At 40.6% G+C, this 17,149-nt stretch overlaps 2 protein-coding genes across 6 annotated transcripts in view; one reads left to right on the top strand and one right to left on the bottom strand.

Moving 5' to 3' along the window:
* Positions 1–830: 830 nt before the first annotated feature.
* Positions 831–12,111, bottom strand: tkfc (triokinase/FMN cyclase). 2 transcript variants are annotated; one of them, XM_032499434.1, is made up of 17 exons: positions 12,007–12,111; positions 10,922–11,111; positions 10,728–10,832; positions 10,437–10,624; positions 9,060–9,138; positions 8,345–8,434; positions 7,921–7,955; positions 7,730–7,814; positions 7,553–7,642; positions 6,179–6,295; positions 5,605–5,724; positions 5,253–5,390; positions 4,256–4,362; positions 4,060–4,160; positions 3,083–3,116; positions 2,778–2,870; positions 831–1,977 (listed from the first exon to the last, which is right to left on the bottom strand). In XM_032499434.1, exons 1-17 carry the CDS (start codon positions 12,010–12,012, stop codon positions 1,819–1,821), a joined length of 1,737 nt encoding a protein of 578 aa, XP_032355325.1. In that variant the 5' UTR covers positions 12,013–12,111; the 3' UTR covers positions 831–1,818. The 2 variants fall into 2 exon arrangements, with proteins under 2 accessions (XP_032355325.1, XP_032355324.1); XM_032499433.1 differs by having other exon boundaries at positions 11,800–12,031.
* Positions 12,112–12,604: 493 nt separating this feature from the next.
* Positions 12,605–17,149, top strand: part of exoc6b (exocyst complex component 6B) — a 116,065-nt gene continuing 111,520 nt past the window's right edge. For all 4 annotated transcript variants that reach the window (XM_032499412.1, XM_032499410.1, XM_032499411.1 and 1 more), the window contains exon 1: positions 12,605–12,859. In XM_032499412.1, the coding sequence (XP_032355303.1) occupies positions 12,771–12,859 (89 nt within the window). In that variant the 5' untranslated portion in view covers positions 12,605–12,770. The remainder of the gene's footprint in view (positions 12,860–17,149) is intronic.

The raw sequence follows: 17,149 nt of genomic DNA, 5'->3' as shown, positions 1-17,149 counted from the left end.
AAACATATTGCAACATTCTGAAATTTATTGCAATTTTATTATTTCCCAATTTCAAATGACGTCCCAAAAGGAAACTTTGTCAACATCTGTTTCATCTAAAAAAACAACAACATTTCTCTGTTTGTTCATCTCACTTCAATGTTATTGCTGCAAAATGGGATTGTCAAGCAGACAAAACATATTAATAGATCGATACTTGGCTTCTCTGTATCGATACAGTATTGCCACAGAAAATATTGCGATATGATGCTGTATCGATCCCCCCCCCCCCCCCCATCCCTAGGTATTACCAGTGTCTCCTGTACGGGAACTCACTTTGTTTTTTTTCTCATGTAAGCAGCATCGTTCCCTCTCTCTGTTATTTCTCTAGCTCGCTCCACCACTTTGTTTTATCTAACGTTAGCACTCCACATAGCGCTCTGGCTAGGATACTGTAGCAGTAGTTCTCAGCTGCTTTTTGGAATAAAAACCAACCCCCCCAGGACCAGCACCATGTCTTAAAGCCACCATTGGCTCAGCGGATCAGAGTGTTACTGCACCCATGGCCCAGAAAGACTTTTCACTTAGACATTGTATGGCGAAAGAAACGTCTATATTTAAGCAGATCAATTTTTTGGGGGGTATATCAACTTACCAGCCCAACACTTAAAAGGTCCTTATTTAAAACGTCACGTTTTTAACATTCAACAGTAGCCAAATCCAGAGTTATTCAACTTGATGAACATGCATAATGGACGTGAGCATATGCACAGGTTCATTTTTTGTTTCTTCTTGGACTGTTTTGCTTCTATAACATGTCTTCGTTCAGACTAGTGGAAAGAAAACAACAATACACATTTAGGTGTTTAATTAGCCACACTTTGTCTACAGTTTTCACAAGTTTTCTTCATACTTCCTTCATAGCCTGATATATGCAACATTTTATTCCTAAAAACACAGATTTATTTTTTTTAAATGGCTATTCACGGAGTCAAGAAAATAGATATCCCAAATTTCCTCTGTAAAAACATTTGACTAATATGTCAACAAAATAAGAGTTGTGTTCAGATCTTTGTTCTGGAGATGTATGCAAATAAGTAATTACAAACACAAATAATAGATGTTATGCAAGTCATAAACCGGGGAAGTTTCATTGTGATATTAGTATAACATATTACATGAAACACCCTATTCACCTGTCGCGTCTCGCCTTAATTAAAAAACTCACTATGAGAAGGTGTCAAATCAATTCATCAGCTTTTGATTAAAAATGTCTATTATAAAGTATTTCCTGGATACATACACACATTGTGATTTCTAGTTCAAGTTATTCAAAGTTTCAAGTTATATTTACTGTACCTATGCAGCGTCGGTTCTGATTATTACAATTAGGAATGTTTATGAAAAAACACATTAGTAGTAACAAGGATTTTTTTTTTCCAGATGAAAAATAGCCTTTTGGCTAATTTTGGTGCATTTGAAGCAATGTTAATTAATGTACACTGTCCCTGTCAAACAAATTAATCAATTAAATTAAATTCATGATTTACACAAATCTCTCCTGCTACAAGCGTTATTTTCTTGTTTTTGACCATTTACTTAACCATGTGCGTACCTTACATCACTGCTGATGATTTTCCAAAGCATATTGTCAAGTTTTCGAGAGACTTTGTTTTTCAGGCACCTATTTCTAAGTTTCTGTTAATTTGCTGCATGTAAATGTGCTTCAAAGAGGTTTAAAAACCCCAGATTTGTCTTTGTTATGAAGGCGTTCTAGTGTTGTTCTGGTAGTTTCTAGTGTGGTGATAGTCCCAGAGCAGATCATTCCTATCTGCTGGATCACTTCTGCCCTCCCAGCGACTCCAGCACGGCTCTCAGGATGGCGGCGACCGCCACGGCGCCGGGGTCGGGCAGGGTGACCCGCTCGGCCGCGATGTAGCTGGCTCGCCCCGCCATCGCCGTCAGGTCACGGGTGGACTCCGCCCCCGAGGACGCTTTCTAGGAAGACAGAGGGATGCAAGGAAGGGGAAAGATAAGGCACGTCATATATGAACGGACAGGTCATAATGTAGAAAATAACTTTAACGTAGACACGGCAATACTATTCTATATTAACGTTTCATTTAAGGGATTGTTCAGGTGCCTCTGGAAGCTCTTTATTGGCCGGATGTCCGTCACCTTCAGATGTCTGTGTGTTGGCATTCTAAACTCATGAGGACTAGATTAGATTAGATTAGATACTTTATTCATCCCACAACGGGGACATTTTGTTGTTACAGCAGCAGCATTTTCTTCAATAACAGCAAAAAAACAAAAACACACAAGAAATACAGGCAAACAATAGACAATGATTATATAATAGACTGAAAGTAAGCAAAATGGCGTCAAATAAAAGTATTTTAAAGTGCGGTTGCCATGATACAAGAAACAATATTGCAGTGTAAGTGACGTTAAAATTAAACTGAATGTGTAATTAGAGTGATGAAGCAAGAGTCGGTGGCACAATATAAATTATATTAACCTGTGACCATAAATAATGAAAAGTAAGTACTTGTCCAATCTGAGTATTCTGTCTCACGACTAAAACTACTTTTGAACGTACACATGTTCCACCAAAACATTCTTGAGGCTGTTTTGCAGCGGCACCGTGGCTCCGTCCGACGCTTAGAGCCGTCCGTGACGACTGTGATTGGTTTAAATAAATCCCAATTAAACCAGAGCTCTGCAGCGCTGTGGAGGGATGTCTGGCTCTGCGAGACTACATCGATACCTCCTAACATAAAAGGCCGTTACTGCACCTGCACGGCAGCCTGGAGTACTGCCATCTGTCCACCAGGCGGTGCTGCTGTTAGCTTCATCAGCTCGTCCACAGCAGGACACAACGCGTCCAACTGGACAGACATTTAAAGACACATTTATTAAAATGTATTATTTCTGGTACAGGATATAAACTCTTCTATTCCAGACTCAAATACTGCGCACAAAAAAATGTATTGTAATAAACAAATTTGAAAATCAATGGATTTTTAATGATTATATATATATATATATATGTATTCATTGTAAAATAACTTAAATGCAGAGAAATGAGAGAATAACTCACCATCGTCCTGTCTCCAGGGTCAGCCCCCCCATACCTGACAGACAGTGGACATTACAGATTCTTTGTCAAGAAACCTACCAATCATTTACATTATTGTTTAATCTACCAATTACCTTTTAATTAACTAATCAAGTGTTGTCTGTAAAAGCTCCTGGAGGCGAGGTGAGATTTCAAACAGCAACTAAACTCAAAAAAAATAAAAATAAATAAAATACAAAAATCACTTTCCACCTCTGCATTTGGTTTTATTTTATGACTATCCTGGCTGCGTCTAAAATCGCATACTACGCACTACGTTTCACATTATCGGTACTATTTGTGCATACTTAACAACATCCTTTTGTGTAAAAACAGTAAATATGTAAAATGTACTGCATCTCTTCCAGCCACGCTGAGCTGTAAATACCACGTCGTTTCCAAAGAGCTTTGTCTCAATTCTGAGACGAGGTGTAAAGGAAATCTTTGTCAACACCTGTTTTGTCTAAAAAGATATATTACTCTGTTTGTTAATGTCACTTGAAATGTATTATTATAGTACGAAAAAGTTGAAGTGACATTAACAGAAATGTATCTTATATGAAAGATCGATACTTGGTGCCTGTTAATTGACACAATATTACCACGGAAAGTACTGTATTGTCCTCCCCCCCCCCAACTAAATAGCATGTTAGTAAACAATATGGGATGCAGCCTCTGTTTTAGCACGTCTGACACAGTTTATCAATCTTTTCAGTACCTCAAAAAGGATTATACAGAAAGGATGTGCTGGAAGAAACCTTCTCAAACATGTGTCTTCCTGTGGCTTTTCTGTTTTTTTTTTCCTTCTCTTTTCAATTACTATTTCTTAAAATTCTTCTACTTCTCAATTAGCCGTCTTTATTTTCTAGAAAGCCTTTAAAATCCCCCCAATGCACGTAGACATGTAGGTATATATCACAAATACAGACACGCACACACACACACACAATGCCCCTCACCTCCTTATGGCCTGTGTCCCAGCATGCATTGCACTCGCCCAGGCTGCAGCGTTGTTCTCCGTCAGGTGAGCAGCGGCTGCAGTCAGGAAGAGACTGTACAGCTGACAGACCCAGGAGATGAGCGTTTGTGTGCGTAAAGATGGAGTAAGACGTTGATTACTTCATGTCAAAATGTATAGAATAGATCAGAACCTACCGCTCCTGAAGACCCGCCCATCTTCTCCTGCACCAATCCAGCGAGGACGGATAACAGTTGGCCGGGGCAACCGGGGACCACATGGTCCTGGAGCCACTCCCGAATGGCTGAAAGAACATTTTTTTTCACAATTTCTCTTTTTAATCAATCCAATTTTGTACATTCACTCGCGTGTTATTGTGCAGCCGTTGCCACACACTGGAGATGTAACGATACACTCAACTCACAAACTGATACGATTCACGATTTTGAGTTTACAATTTGATGTTCTCAGGATTTTTTTTTTAACCAAATGAGCTGCAGACAAATGACTGAAAACATTCCTTTATTTATATAAACTGTGCAAAACAACCGACCTGTCCTCTACTCCAGGGGTTCCCAAAACTTTCAGCCCACGACCCCCAAAGTAACGGTGCAAGTGACTTGCGACCCCCCCCCCCAATATAAATGTATATAAACATTGCGCGCAACTGCACACGCACTACAGGCGAATCCAAACACGAGCATACTGACAACACATAATAACACACAGAATAACACAACAGTTTTATCTTGTGTTAAAGTCATGGCTAAAATATGCTATTTTTAATCGTTTTTAAATTCTTATTTTATTTCTGGAAATCAACTCGCGACCCCCCCCTCTCTGGCTCGCGACCCCCCTGTGGGTCCCGACCCCCACTTTGGGAATCACTGCTCTAATCAAGAGTGCAACTGAAATTGTAGTTTATCTTAAATAGTAAATATTTTAGATTAGATTAGATTCAACTTTATTGTCATCACACATGTACAATGCAACGAAAATATAAAAAGTAATAATTAGATTTCTAAAACAAATCCCACATCAAAATAACTAAATTAAAAGGAAAAAAAAGTCTAAAAAAAAAGATGTAGTGACATTGAAAGTCAAAACAACCGATTGTGATTTTTTTTTTCTTAAAAAAATAATTCTTTACACATTTATGTTGATTTTTACCAAATCCCGATACATGTCTCCTACCTTTAGCAGCCTGCGCGTGAGTGTTCCCACAGTCTCCGTCCCCTGCAGCACGGTCCAGGGAGTTGAGCTCTTCCTGCTTTTCCAACAGCGTGGAACAAACCATTTCCAAAGCTTTACGCATCACAGCACTCAGTGGCCCTGACAGAAAAAAATAAATAAAAAAATAAATAAATAAATAAAAGGAATCATTTCTTTATTTTTGTCACTTAATAACACAAGAGTCATGGTTGACGAAAAGCATTAAAACAATATTCTGAAAAGGTTTCAGAGATCTTTAGCAATCTTTCTGCTCCCTTCAACGGCGTTATACACAGAAATGTCCGTACTACATGTACACACCGTAGAAACTGACCTTCAGAGTGTGTGTCGGCCTGCGGTCGCGGGCTCACGGCTCGGGGGTCCGTGACGTAGCTGCGCCCGCTCACACACACGCTGCTGAGGTTTGGCCAGGCGGGGGCGCTGGTCTTAGCATCTGTATGGGATAGAGGATGTTTGATACGGGGGTCTTTCTGTCTTTGTGGGGACCATCTGAAGTTTAAAGGGCTGTCTGAGGGTAAAGACTTGAGTTTTAAGGGTTAATGTGACAATTTTGGTTAAAGAAATAGTTTTGAAAACATTTTGCAAAATTTGTTCCACAGCACGTAGCTTACTTTAAATCTGCCAACTGTCATTTTTTTACATTGTGATTTTGTGCAGATTAAACAACCAAAGATATAGTGTGATAATAAGTGAGCTGTATAGGCGTTGGTAGGCGGGTTTTATCACCCCTGGACAGAGCCAGGCTAACTGGGCCAAAGATATCCTGGCTTAAGCTCCTAACTTAACACAGATGTAGTACTGGTATTTGTCACATCGCTTCTGGAAAGACTAAAACTATACTTAAAAAAAAGAATTGGGTTAGAGGCTGAGGATTGTGTTATGCTCACCAAACAGCCTCAGTGTTTCCTGGTCGGCCCTCATCAGCGTCAACGACACTCCCGCCATCTCCAGCGACGTCATGAACGACCCCGACATCACCCTGGCAACCACCACACCCCGATTCTCTGTAACCGTAGAAACAGCAAGTCACATTCTGTTACGTCCTCAATAGAGGTTTAGCGTTAAAGAGAGGTTAAAAGAAGACTTGGGGGAATAGAGCTGATGGTGCTAATGCACTACTGCATCAACGACTATTCATTTACGGGATAGTTCAAGTGCCAATTTCTGAGGACTATGGTTACCTGGTCCTCAGATCTCTGCAGGGTAAATCCAGACAGCTAGCTAGACTATCTGTCCAATCTGAGGTTTCTGTTGCACGACTAAAACAACTTTTGAACGTACACATGTTCCGGAAAAACAAGTTCCTTCCCGAGGCTGTTTTACAGCGGCACCGTGGCTCCGTCCGGTGTTTGGCACCACCCAAGAAGATTTAGATTGGTTTGAAGAACTGTTTTGCATGTTTTTCTCCCATCCCAGAATACTGTGAGGACTGGCCAGACCCTCCTCAGCAGCGCTGTAGAGGAAGGTCTGGCAATGCAAGACTAATGGCTCGACAGCAGAGTTTGACAGGGGGTCCGTGACCCCTAAGGAGTCCACAGAGTCAATGCAGGGGGGGCCACACAATTATTGTTTGATATTTATTTGGAAGTTTGTTTTTGGAAAAAATATTGAAATATTTCTTCAAATATACATTAACATGAATCTAAAATATTATTAGAAAAGATAAATTGGCTTTTTTTTTTTTTTACACAACACTGATAAAACATTTACGAAGTAAGGTAGCCATTATGGTAACCATCTACAGATACAGTTAAGCTTAATGATTTACTGGGCCTTCCACATTTATGTTTCACATTAAAACATGATGTATAAAGAAAATATGAAAAACATCATTCATACATCCATTTTCATCCGTGTGGCCAGTTAAATATGCAACTAAATTGTATACTATAGTAGGGGGTCCCTGCTCTGTCTAAGCTAAGGGGTCCTTGGTACGGCTGCACAATTAATTGCAAATTTATCGAAATCACAATATGGGGCTCAATATTTGTTGAAGGCAAAGTGTTTTTTCAAACCTTTCAAAAGTATTGTGGTGCTGCCGAGACGTCTCAGCATACATACGTTTCGAAAAAACAAAGTCCTCGCAAGAAAAATCACACTATAAATCAATATCATTTTAATATTTTTCAAAGAAAACCATAAAAACACAAGTGGGTTAAACAATAACTATAGGTTCCTGTATGTTCTTTAATGTACCAATGTAACCATAAATACTACAGGTTCCCGTATGTTCTATAATGTACCAGTGTAACCATAGTTACCCAGACAGGTGATGGTTGCTCCAGTAACCACAGCCATCTCCAGACAGGACAGCGCTCCGAGGTTGTTCACACACACGACCACACTGTCCCCTGTACAAGAGAGGAGGGACTCACACACTCCTAATGGCTGCATACATTAAAAGTGAACATGAAGAGAGACAATATACGTCAGGGTACCTGATTTTAGAGGCAGATGTGATTGGCTGTCAGGGTTGGTCATGTGATCTATCATCGTCTTCACCAGCTCATCTGCAGATGCCACCTGATTAGCAGGGTCAACGAATACAACTTAGACACATAAGTAGAAAATATAAAGAGACAAAAAGGGTAAATGGAGTGATATAAATAGTTGATTTAGGCATAATCACCTTTAACCTTTTGATTCCAGGCTCACCGTGGATCCCTGGAGAAGACGAAAAACACCAGTCAACACAGAGTTTACTAAAAATTATCTTTCGCTACCTTTTCCTTTTAAGATATGCTTTGATACGGGACTATTAGCAGATATTTGGGTTTTCATATATAAAGTTTTTATATCTATGTATATTGCCCAGCCCTACTCATTACCAATTTCCAACGTATCGCTCGTCCATTTCCCAGCAAAGCAAGAGGCCACTAGAGGGTACTATTCAGTTATTGTCCCAAAAACATCCATTTATTTATGCTCCCATGAATTTGAAGACATCATTTCTAAAATGCATATTTAAAAAATTCAAAAAAATTTCAACTGGTGTCAGAAAGTACAACCCTCGATCAGCCTCTTCTCTTAATCTCTCTCTCTCTCTCTCTCACCCAGTCCCAGCTCCATGTCTCCGGGCGGCAGGTCGAAAGACGGCAGGCAGCCGGGGACGCTGCACGGAGACAGACTCACCCCCAGCGTCCCTGGAACACGCACACAAACAACACGCTTTGTGGAAAGTATCCCAGTATTTCTACCAAGCTTTAACCCTGGTGTTGTCCTCGGGTCAAATTGACCCCTTTTAAAGTGTTTTAGATCCAAAATATTGATTTCTTTCAACCAAATCGCCCCAAAATAACATGGATAATTCCATACAACATTCGTAAGGTAAAAAGCCTTTGAATTCTTTTTTTGTTTTAATGGTTTCAAAAAAGTATCGGGACTAAACTGTGACATCTACCCATCTGTGATCCACTCAACATCCTCTGATCTTATCTATTAGTCAAAATAATTCATAATTTCTGCCTTTTTAACTACAAAACGTAGTATGTATGTATGTATGTATGTATGTATAATTTTATATAAATGAGGGTTGTTGACCATGAATTCCAAGAATAAGTATAAAACCAATTATTAAACCAACTCAGGTTTAAAAAAAAAAAAAAAGCACCAGAAGCATTGAAAAAAAATGACAAATAAATCAGAAAAAGCAACAAAAACATCGGAAAAGCACAAAAAAATGTTCATTTTCAATTTTGACCAGGAAGGACAAGTTCATGGTTAATGGGAAGACAACACAAGGGTTAAGTTAGTGAAAAACAGACTCACCGATCCCCTTTAAAATATCCGTCACCTTGGAAACAATCTGGTCCAATCGGCAGCCTTCTTCTGCTAAGGCACCTGCCAGCTTACAGAAAATGTGACCACATTCAGAAAAGAAAAGCAGGTATCATGAGGTGCAACATTTATTAAAAAACAAAACATCCGTGTTGTCACTAGGAAGCGTGGGATCTAATGTTTTTGGAGCTTGATCAATGGTGGGAAATTAAAAGCATATATGATCAATAAGAACCTTTTTAAGCTTTATGGAATTACAATTCTAAGATTGCAGAAGTACTTCTTTAAAGTTAATCCTGGACCAAAACCAATGACATTAAAAAATATCCTTGAAATACAATGTATTATTAAATTAGATGTGATTTATTATACAAATGGAACCGCTTAGCTATATACAGTAACTCTAAGTAATGGAAATGTGAACCTTTGATATCTTCAGATATCAAGTCCCATTTATCATCTATCTCATAGTAATGTTTAATGGAATTTTTTTCTCTTGATTTATATAAAATTATCCATAGTCTATGATCAGGCTATATTATAGAAACTGGCTCTAAGGGGCCAAAACTGGACCCCTACAAGAAGACTCGATGTTTGGTTGAGTCAACACCTTTAAAATGATTTGAACTGTAGTAAACTGTTGACTCGAGGAGGAAATAGGGCAGAGAGGACAATACATACATACATACATTTATACAGACATACATCCATACAGTACACGCACATGCATACACACAGTACACATACATACACACAGTACACATACATACACACAGTACACATACATACATACATACAGTACACATACAGACATACATACACGCACACCTGGACTAAAATTCACACCTAGTCACTTTATCACTTCAATACTGGACTTAACACTGACACTTTAATAATAATTTATGGTCTTTTCTTTGTTTATTTGACAAATGTTCTTATTATTGCTATTTTGTTGTCTTTATACTGTCTTTTTTATGTATTTTTTAATTTATTTTTCTCTTGCTAAAACTGCTGCTGGAATTTTCAATTTCCTTACGGGAGTCATCCCAAAAGGATCAATAAAGAGAAGTCTAAGTCTAATACCTAATTTTCCTGCTGCATCTCATGCATCTTTTGTGCAATTAAAACATAAAGCGTGGTTTACTTTATTAGACTTTGCATAGGAGGATATTGTACAAAATAATCTTAACTTAAGGTTGAATCTCGTGGTCTTACTTAACAGTCATGGAAATAGCTGAGCAAACTGATAACTGATCAACCTGGATTTTGCAGAGAGAGGCTGTGACAGGAGGTTGAAGCTCTGGAAAAAGCTGCTAGAGGAAATGGACCTTGAGTTAAATTGTTGTTGTTGTTGTTGTTGTTAGTCACCTTGTGAATGAAGATGGTGCCACACAAGCCTCTCCTGCCAGCCTTACTGGGTTGGTCAAAGGCGCAATCCTCGGCAACTATCACCATGTCAACAGCGACGCCATGGTTACGGGCCTGTTCTGCAGCCAAGCCAAAGTTGAGGCGGTCGCCGGTGTAGTTCTTCACAATGAGAAGGACTCCGGAGGCTCCTGACGAGGGACAACTGTTGTTATTGCTTCAATTATGGTCATTTTATTTGATCAAATTGGCCAAAGAAATGCCAAATAATGCTAAAATCCTAGTGTGCATTACCTGCATGGTGCAAGCAGAGAATGGCAGCCAGGATGCTGGCAGGAGGTGGAGAAGCAAATACGCCTCCCGCCACAGCAGCTGACAGCATACCTGCACCAAGAAAACCTGGGGACGGACAGAGACAGGAGGCAAGAGAGAGTCAAATGTAAAGCATAAAAGCTGCCGTGTCCCATTCAAAAGTATAAAAGTCTTACCCCCGTGTGCCGGCTCGTGTCCAGACCCCCCACCGGACAGCAGGGCCACTTTGCCCGTCAGGTTGACCAGGTCGGACCGAAGCACAACTCTGTGACCCTGCAGCAGAGACAGGCCCCCGCTGGCCCTAACCAGGCCACAGACAGCTTCGTCCACACAGCTGTCCACTGAGTTTATCAACTTCTTTTTAGGCTGAGAGAGAGAATAATAAAAAAAATATCACAAAATATGATCTGTTGTGATAATAAAGTAGGCCTTGGCCTGTACCAACATGTAAAATAGGTACCTTTCCTTTCTATGCATTCACACACTTAACTTTTACTTCATTTAAATGTGTAGTGTTTTTACACTGTGTAGTGAAATCTCCATCTCCGATGTTAGTGTGATAATGAGGTCAGAGTTGATAGATTACACACTGTAATGAACTGCTTCCCCTATCTTTCTCTATCTCGGTCTACACTATATAAGATCTTCTGCACTGTAGAACTCGGAAGCAAACTGATGTAGGCTCATGCATAACACAAGGACAAAGGTCATTGCATTAAACACCAATTTAAGCCTAATATGTCTGATGCGATTGTGCATGCATTTGCAAATTGCAACACACACACACACACACACACAGAGAGAGAGAGAGAGACACACACACACACACACACACAGACACACAAACACAGAGACACAGAGAGAGAGAGACACACACACACACAAATACAGAGACACACACACACACACACACACACACACACACACACACACACACACACACACACTGTATGTCTTATTAACAGTTTATGCTCACACCACACACACAATAAAGTCTAAGTTTACAGAAGCTGCACAATAAACGTTTAACTGCAGTATAAAATGTAGGATTTACAGCTTTTCCTTCATTTCCCATATAGCTGCATGGACTCTGATCCTTTTGAGTACAAGTGTGCAAAGCAATGCTAACTCCACCAGGCTGAAAAATAGTCCCAGACTGTCTTGTCATCCCTCGTGCCCAAATTCACAATCAGGAAGGATCACTCCTCGGTGCATCTCTACACTGATTCTCCAGAATATCTTTCAAATCAATTTGTTTGACCTCCATTAGGACTTCTCTTGCTTCGTTTCCCTTCCGACAGCAGCAGGTCAGCCAGAAATTTGCAAGAATGACACCGGATGTCAAGCTAATTTTTCTACAAAATAAAGGCGTGTGATTCAGCCAATGATTTTAAAAAACAACAACATAAAAATAAAATGAAAACTGAAAAGTCTGAAAGCACTGTGTGGAATTTAATAATCTGTAGTAAAGTTTCATTTTAAAATACTTTTTTAAAAACTTTTAGACAGTAACAAATGAAGAAAAAACCAAAATAACGAGTATTTTAATTTGCTGAAATCCCAGATTGCTCTGCTTTTAAAAACTAAATTCAAATTGCAAATTTCCCGTCCAATTGAATTTATATATATATATGCTGGGAAACTGAAACTGTGTGGGGAAGTATGTAAGATAGCACCAATTAAAAGTGATGGGGGAAATGGGAGTGAAAAACGTTGTTTTTCAACTCCCTTTAAGGGAATTCTAAAGCGTTTTAGCTTAATTCAATTTATCAAAATCACTTTATTTACTCAATCACTACGGAAATTTAACATTGTACAGGACAGGTGTTCATACTCGTGCCCTCCTGCATGATACAGCCAGTGGATGTCAGCCCTCTTCTTCTTTTACCAGGTGAAACTCCGCTCACACGGCCTGCCCTCGATGAACACATCGAACCAACCCTCCGGTTCCTCCTGAATGACGCATGGAGCCCAGTCAGCCAGTCCGCTCAGTTCAGCTCGGCACGGTCCGGAGCAACATGCAGGATGGCGAGTGTGGAGACAGCCGCCGAACACGAACGGATCCTGCGGGAGATTGAGAGCACAGACGCCAACTGCATCGGGCCGACCCTCCGGTGAGTAACTCCCCGGCTGTTTGTCCCGGGTTGGCCCCGATGAAAGCAGCTGAACCCACGGCGTCACCCAGCTGAGTGAGGGCGACTAGCTGTGATTAGCACCAAGTTAGCAACTCCTGGAGCTTGCTCAAAACTTTAACCCACTTGTGTCCATTATCGGACAGCTAGCTGGCTAACTTTAGCAAAACACAAAGGCAAGCTAACCTAAATTATGGACAATTGTGTATACACCTGCACAGTGAGTCGTGTCTTCCTTAACGTTGCTGTCGTTTTAGCTTAGTCGCCAAAGTTAATCAATAGCTGGTCATTTGAGCAGCTTGGGCTGAGCTAACTTAGCTAACTAATTGACATTCTGCTCACTGGTGTCAGGGCTTACAATGGGAGACGAGGCTGTCTCTGGTAGCTAATAGCTCTGTTTTTATTTGTTTTTAATTTGTTTATATATATTTTAACGAGTCTTGTGTTCATTACCCAAGTCGGTCAACTTATCTTCGGGGAGCTTTGGTGGCTAGTTATTGCCAGATAGCCTGCTAGGTAGTTAGCAACAACCAAGATATATATCAAGGAGTGTCAAGTGCAGCAGCTCCGTCCAGCCCTGCCTCTGTATGTGTACACAATGAATGAGACTACAGCTGCTGGAGCTAATTAGGAGTGATACTATACACACCACACACAAAGCCACTGGTTGGTGTTTTTTTCATGTGTTTTGAATGCTTATGAGTGTTTAGACTATTGCTCAATAATTTAGTGGAAACTGCACTTTAGAGGCTGAATGACTTTTCTGTTCATTTTGGGGCTCGTGCCAGTCTACGTGGTTTCACATCCCATTAGTGGGGGAGGATGCAGCATTACTTCAGCTGTTTGCACCTGAAATGGGTCACAGCCCTGTTTCTGCTCAGCTTTCATGGGAAGTGCAATTTTTGTGTATATAGATACTAAATTGCTCAAAAGTACTCACCGCCTTGTGTCAACATGAGTTGGCTAAAAAAAGCCTACTGTTGCCATTATCAGTGCACGTATATGTGACAGCGCTGTGTTTGTGTGACAGAAATGAAAAGTAATTGAATATTATTAAAGTCTAGGGCTCTTCGTCGCCAAATCTGCCATAGCTGACTAATTGAGTCATTTACACATTTTCTTATGCTTTTTTTCCATGCTAAATGACCTATGTACAAGAACCAAATAGCAAATCTCAGGTAAACACAATATTTTAAAGTGGTGCATGATTCTTTGTGGAGAAACTCAGTTTAAAGGCCGATTTACAGTCTATGCCTCAGATCTTGCGTGCGCCAATGTGACGTCAAAATGACGTAGCTCTCGTTGGAGCGCCAGGATTTTGAGTGCGCGTCCAGAGGGCGCTCGCCAGTCTGTTTTTTTTTCAGCGGCGTGCGACAAAGTGGAGACGGGAAGCCTGAACGAGCTCGTGGGCAACCGGATGCCCGGTCTCTCAGAGGGACTGCAGGTCTCTCTTGAGAACTTCCTAGGTTAAGATGAGTTCTTTTATGGTGAAAGAAAGGCTTGATACAATGAAGCAGGTCATTGAATCAGTTCGGCCATTGTTTACCTTTTTGGTTCTTCTTCTGGTCCGTAGAAATGGCAAAGTTGGTAGCCTTTCCTCATTAGCGCCACCTCTGCTCAGGAAAAGACAGCAACTAGTGTCGCGATCACCACTCGCGAGTCAATTAAATCAAGTAATAGATTAGTCCACAAAATTGTCTTAGTCGACTAAGAAATTCTTTAATTGAGCACAGCATTAATAAAATGATGGCTGAAAGGTGCAATATGTAATACTGACAACTAGTGTTTAAAACAGTTACTGCAGTTTATAATTCAAAATACTGGAGAGGGTGGTCTCCCCCGCCCGTCCTCCAGACTCCAAGTTCACGGAGGTTTCCCGGCTGAGATTGTAGCATCCACAACAATGTTGCTAGACGCTTGTCTCACATAGCCAGACATTACTTTACAACACGGCGATGTAGCTAACGTTAGATTCTAGCTATGTCATAAAAGCACATGCTCACACGGAGCTCTGTAACCAACTGACAGACCTTACGTTTTACGGTAGGAACCGGTAAAAACAACAATCTCTCCGACCTCTGCACTAGCGCAAGGTACACAAGGTACTAGCGCTACCTTGCCTTCCTCTCCATTTGACTGAAATACACACTTTATTTGCTTAGACTCATGGCAACAATCACTAAACACACTGCCATCTCACGGTCCTCTCTTCCCAAATTACAGCCCCCCCTCTCTTGGCTTAAAATAACTCACCGTTGTCGGCTACGGGCGCTGAACGGTCTACAAGTTGTTAACAGCCGTGGGCCACTTCTCTGGGCCTCTGGTAACGTTAGCAGGGTTAGCATGTTGGCGTTAGCCAGGACCAGTCTGGGTCACTTCACTGGCTGTGTCTCAATTTTTTTTTTTTGCGAGTGACTAACTCAGGTACTTTATATAATTCAATGTGAGTACACAAATGTTGAAATGACATAAAATGCCTGTCCCTTGTGGCCGTGATGAATTAGCCTGATGCTAATGCTTCGCTACCTTTTCAAAAGGAATTTAGCCAACTCAACGTCCTTTTGGGCTCTAAGCTGTCTCAATCTTTCACATACAGTACATCTCCAATATTTACCCGGGTTTGTTACGTTTCTGTTCACGTAACTGTTAGAAATATGCTGTTTTCATATTTTGGGTTGGGTAGAATTTATCTCCGTCGATCCTGTTCGTTTGTTTGCGGCTGTGTTGGCTGTACTAACGTCACAGCTGTAGCATGCTGGGTTCACGTTTTTACAGGTAATGTATATCTGGCAGAAATTCCGTCACTGAACGTAACATTTCAAAGGAGAAAATACTGACATTAACTTGGCATGTTTCCTTAATATCTGATGACACATTGGGGGGATTTTTGGATTTATTACAGTAAAAATATTACATATTGGACCTTTAATGTAGGATTAGGATATTAGCCCAGAATGGTAAATATATAGGCCTAATATACTTGTTTTGAAATCTTGGAAGCAATTTTTGCCTCTCAATGGGTCTTTTTAGGGGAATTCTGAGATATTTTGGGGTATTTTTTGTCTTTTCCCCCCCTTAATTTCTGACCCTGGGCCAGAGACTACAAAACACAAAGGGGATTTCTATAAATTGTATCTTGGTACCCTTTTAGAATAAACCGTGACCTTTTCCAGCGGTGTTTGAACTGATTGTCCACAGCGGAAATGAGTAGTGAGTGAACGGGGAAATGAAAACAAGGTGTGTGTGTGTGTGTGTTGTGTGTGTGTGTGTGTGTGTGTGTGTGTGGTGTGTGTGTGTGTGTGTGTGTGTGTGTGTGTGTGTGTGTGTGTGTGTGTGTGTGTGGGTGTGTGTGTGTGTGTGGTGTGTGTGGTGTGTTTGTGTGTGTGTGTGTGTGTGTGTGTGTGTGTGTGTGTGTGTGTGTTCTGTCCCCCTGTGTTGATCATACTCCAGTAGGACTCGGTGTGTCTGGGGGGGGTGGAGGGTGTCTGCCCGCTCAAGATCCATTTGGTATGACTTGACAACTTTGTGCGACACCTCTAGCTGCCACATTCTCCACTGAGTGTGTTTTTGTGCCTCGAGCAGACAGCAAGAATATTTTTATTCTGCCTGCACACACACACACACCGCTCTGTGTGTGATGGTTCACCTCTTCCAGCTTCCTCTTTCTGTCACAGTATTTCCAGTACACAGTCACACATTGCAAATATAATAGCACAGTGTTCTGTCACATCATCAGCTATATTTAGCCCAGAGTTAAGTTCAAAAGAGAGGTTTGTAATAGGCAAACTAATCCAGTGGTTAAGGATGCAACTGTTAACTTCAAAACAAATGTTATGGATTGTGTGTACACATTTGGAAGACAGACAGAGCCTTTTGACGGTTTCCTTTCTGGTGCTGTTTTTATTCCTTATCTCTAGATTATTTTGTAACTCCTGTTATGTTGAGATAAAAGTGTTTGTGGGACTAGAGATGGCTCTTCCTGGGTTGCTTTTTGTGTGTGTGTTTGTGTGTGTGTGTGTGTGTGTGTGTGTGTAGCCACTGGTAGGAAACCACAAAAACAATAAACAACTTCTCTTGACTCAAACAGACGTGGCAGCGTCATCTCTATCGATCAGTTTTTCCAGTTCCAGGAATCGTTTTTTTGGGCTGCAACAGATTCTTCCCACTGTTGATGGATTGTGGAATACTTGTTCTGTTTGGTTATGCGTTTCTGGATTAAAAAAAATTATATACTGTATATCTGCTGATATATATATATATATATATATATAT

This window comes from Etheostoma spectabile, chromosome 19 (assembly GCF_008692095.1).
Source record: "Etheostoma spectabile isolate EspeVRDwgs_2016 chromosome 19, UIUC_Espe_1.0, whole genome shotgun sequence".
Lineage (NCBI taxonomy): Eukaryota > Metazoa > Chordata > Actinopteri > Perciformes > Percidae > Etheostoma > Etheostoma spectabile.
This window is presented reverse-complemented; position numbering and strand designations above follow the sequence as displayed.

What these genes read in the sequence shown, in the direction of transcription:
- tkfc (XM_032499433.1), bottom strand. Translation starts at nt 11,913, where the DNA reads ATGACAAGACAGTCTGGGACTATTTTTCAGCCTGGTGGAGTTAGCATT. An exon ending in AGCAACCATCACCTGTCTGG is followed by an intron (nt 6,296 to 7,552) that starts GTAACTATGGTT and finishes CTACGGTTACAG; the next exon opens with AGAATCGGGGTGTGGTGGTT. An exon ending in TACTCCAGGCTGCCGTGCAG is followed by an intron (nt 1,978 to 2,777) that starts GTGCAGTAACGG and finishes CTGTCTTCCTAG; the next exon opens with AAAGCGTCCTCGGGGGCGGA.